Here is a 2,715-nt window from a genome sequence, read left to right on the forward strand (position 1 = left end):
CTCTGCGCCTGCCAGTAAGCCTGAACCCTCTCAGTCGGATCCTCAGGAAATTATTCCTAAAAGTGAGGCGGCCCAGGAACGCTGGCCGAGAGATCTCTTCGAGCCTTAACAGTTTCAGTTCGATTAAGAATAAGGACTTCCTATGCGGCTATGTATTTATCATTTTATTTTATTGTAAAAAAAAGACACTAGCAAATGAGAATGAAACCATCGTTGGGATTACAACTTTCCCTGCCCTGATCCAGCCTCCCTCCAAAAGGCAATCCCTTTTCAGTACAGCCTGGAAGAGTGAAGGGGCCGCTCTCTACAACAGACCCAGAAGAGGCATAAAAACACAGAAAATAAATAAGCAAGAGTCATAATAAAGAGGGGAAAATATATATATATATAAAGGGGTCTTTTAGGAAAGAATCAGTGCCCTGTTGGAGAATGGTGAACGAGCTGGCACAAGCGTGGTACGTGTCCGATTTGTTAACGATACAATCGGACCTCTGCCTATGCTCAGGAGCAGTTCCACCATCTGGATACGCAGCGAATTGGAAAGGAATAAACCAGAAATAAAACGAAATCCTTTGGGCCCTATTTTCACTCTAGGACAGCCAACTGGAAAGGAATAAACTGGAAATAAAAGAAAATATTTTGGCTCCTACTTTCACTGAAGAACGGCTGTGAAACTGCAGCTGGGGTAGGTGGCAGGTTCAGCCGTGCCCCCCCCCTTAAACTTTTTGGAAACTGCCTAACCCCCCCCCAACAAGTCTAGAAACTTCGGAATGTGGCTCTTGAGAGCGCCAAAGGAGCTCTGTTGACTCCCGCGAGGGACGACAAGGAGGCTCTTTGGCGGAAACGGAGAGGCCGTCAGGAGCTCAGGTGGCCGGCACGCTCTGCTTAATGATGATCTTCTGCCGGGTGGGCCGGAGGCCGGGCTCGGGCATCGGGGAGCCGGCCGCCAGGGCAGCGGAGGCGCCCGCGCTGGGCAGCCCGTGGGCGGTGATGTACTTCTTGTAAGCCTCGCGGATGATCTTGAAGGAGCGGATGTTGGAGTAGGGGATGTCGGTGACGGGGTCCCGGTAGATGGCGGTCTTGTGGGTGACGGGGCAGATCTCCTTGACGGGCAGCCTGGGGGGCGGGGCTCTGGGGAAGAAGCGCTCAAAGGTGTTGTCGTCGCTGAAGGTGACGAAGGTGCGGGAACATCTTGCGGCGGGCGTGGCAGCGGAGGGGGGCTCCAGAAGACCCTCCTGCTCTAACCTAAGAGACGGAGAAAGGAGCAGAGATCAGGTCTCAGGCCCCAGCCCGGCTGGTGTCTTGGAAGTGTGTGTGTGTGTCCCCTTTTGTGGGCAGGACCCACAACCGCAGCCAGGGGCCCTAAATGCCACCCTGGTGTAGGTAGCCCTTGACTCATGACCCACTTCTGTGTCTAAGTGAGACAGCCGTATTTAGGTCCTGGGCAAAGCGGCTGCCCGCTGGGCACGAGGGGAGGGGGGCGCTTACCCCTCCACGTCCACGTTCTCCTCCTTGTACCCCAGCTCGGAGATGAGGGGCATCGTCCCCGAGTAGTAGCGGATGGTGGGGCCCGGGCACTTCCGCTTCTTCTGCACCTGCCTCTTCTTATCCGCCTCCAGGCGTTCGTAAGTCTCCAGAGAGCGCAAGTTGAGTTCCTCGGTGATCTTGGCCTCCCTCAGCAGCTCTTCCTGGGTCAGGGGTCTGTCGTAGCTGGGGCCGGCCCCCTTCTTGCGCCTGGACTGCACCTGGCGCTCCTGGAGGCGCAGAAACGTCTGGCGAGTGTGCTCAGTGGTGGACTGGCGCATGTGTTTCCGGCCTGTTCGGGGGGAGGGAGGAGGAGGAGGAGGAGGTTGGAGGCTGAGCAAGGGGGCTCCAGGCCAGGCTTGGGAGAGAAGGAAGTGTCTGACCCTCCCCCCCATCCAGCAGACCCCCCACTGGGACACTCACTGTCCACCGTGTCTTCCAGTTCTGCGGGGGCCGATCGTTCCTCTCTGGTCTTCTGCGAGCTGCTGGGCGGGGCCTCGGGTTTCTTCAGCCTCAGGCTTTTGATGGGTTCCTACAAAAGGTTCAGACTCACTCAGTGGCATGTCACTAAGTGGGTGAAAAGTCTTTAGGGACCTGGAAGAACACGTGCCTGGCTGAGGAATTCTGGGAGTTGAAGTCCACAAGCCATAAAAAGGGCCAAGTTTGAAGACCTTTCTCTCCCCCCCCCCCGGTCTAGGTCAAGGTCTCTTGCTTGAGCAGGGGAGTTGGACTAGATGACCTCCAGGGCCCCATCCAGCTCTATCCCGACTGAAGGCGAGCCGCTCTGGGGCTGGCGCTGCCCGGGAGGGAGGGTCTCTCACCTTGTAGGCCTTGGTGACCACCCTCCGCTTCCGCTTGGGCACCGCGTCGTCCTGGTCGCTGCTGGGCTCGTCCCCTTCGTCGATGTCGAAGTCCGAGTCCACCTCGTCCTCGCTGTCCGACTGGTCCCCCTTGTACTCGTCGTCGCCCGATTCCTGCCGAAGGAGTTCAGTCTCCCGAGTCCCATGCTTCTGGGCCAGACGCCTCGGGACTACAAAGCCCATCCGCCCGCCACCCGTCTACCAGGGGTGGGTGTGGGGGTCCTGCACCTCCCATGCAGCGAGAGGGGAAGGGCTGCAGACGGCTGGAAGAAACTGGGCAGGGGAGGATGGGTCTGGGAGTCCAGCCCAGCCCGGGGGCGACCGGTTGGGG

General features: G+C 58.2%; 1 protein-coding gene across 1 annotated transcript in view; it reads right to left on the minus strand.

Annotated features, from left to right (window-relative positions):
* Positions 1-863: 863 nt before the first annotated feature.
* Positions 864-2,715, minus strand: part of VPS72 (vacuolar protein sorting 72 homolog) — a 3,016-nt gene continuing 1,164 nt past the window's right edge. Inside the window, exons 2-5 of the mRNA XM_015824887.1 lie at positions 2,346-2,498; positions 1,948-2,056; positions 1,489-1,816; positions 864-1,245 (exon numbers count right to left, since the gene is read on the minus strand). Coding sequence (XP_015680373.1) covers positions 864-1,245; positions 1,489-1,816; positions 1,948-2,056; positions 2,346-2,498 — 972 coding nt within the window. The remainder of the gene's footprint in view (positions 1,246-1,488; positions 1,817-1,947; positions 2,057-2,345; positions 2,499-2,715) is intronic.

Source organism: Protobothrops mucrosquamatus, unplaced genomic scaffold (assembly GCF_001527695.2).
Source record: "Protobothrops mucrosquamatus isolate PMUCROS unplaced genomic scaffold, P.Mucros_1.0 scaffold2406, whole genome shotgun sequence".
NCBI classification, from domain to species: domain Eukaryota; kingdom Metazoa; phylum Chordata; class Lepidosauria; order Squamata; family Viperidae; genus Protobothrops; species Protobothrops mucrosquamatus.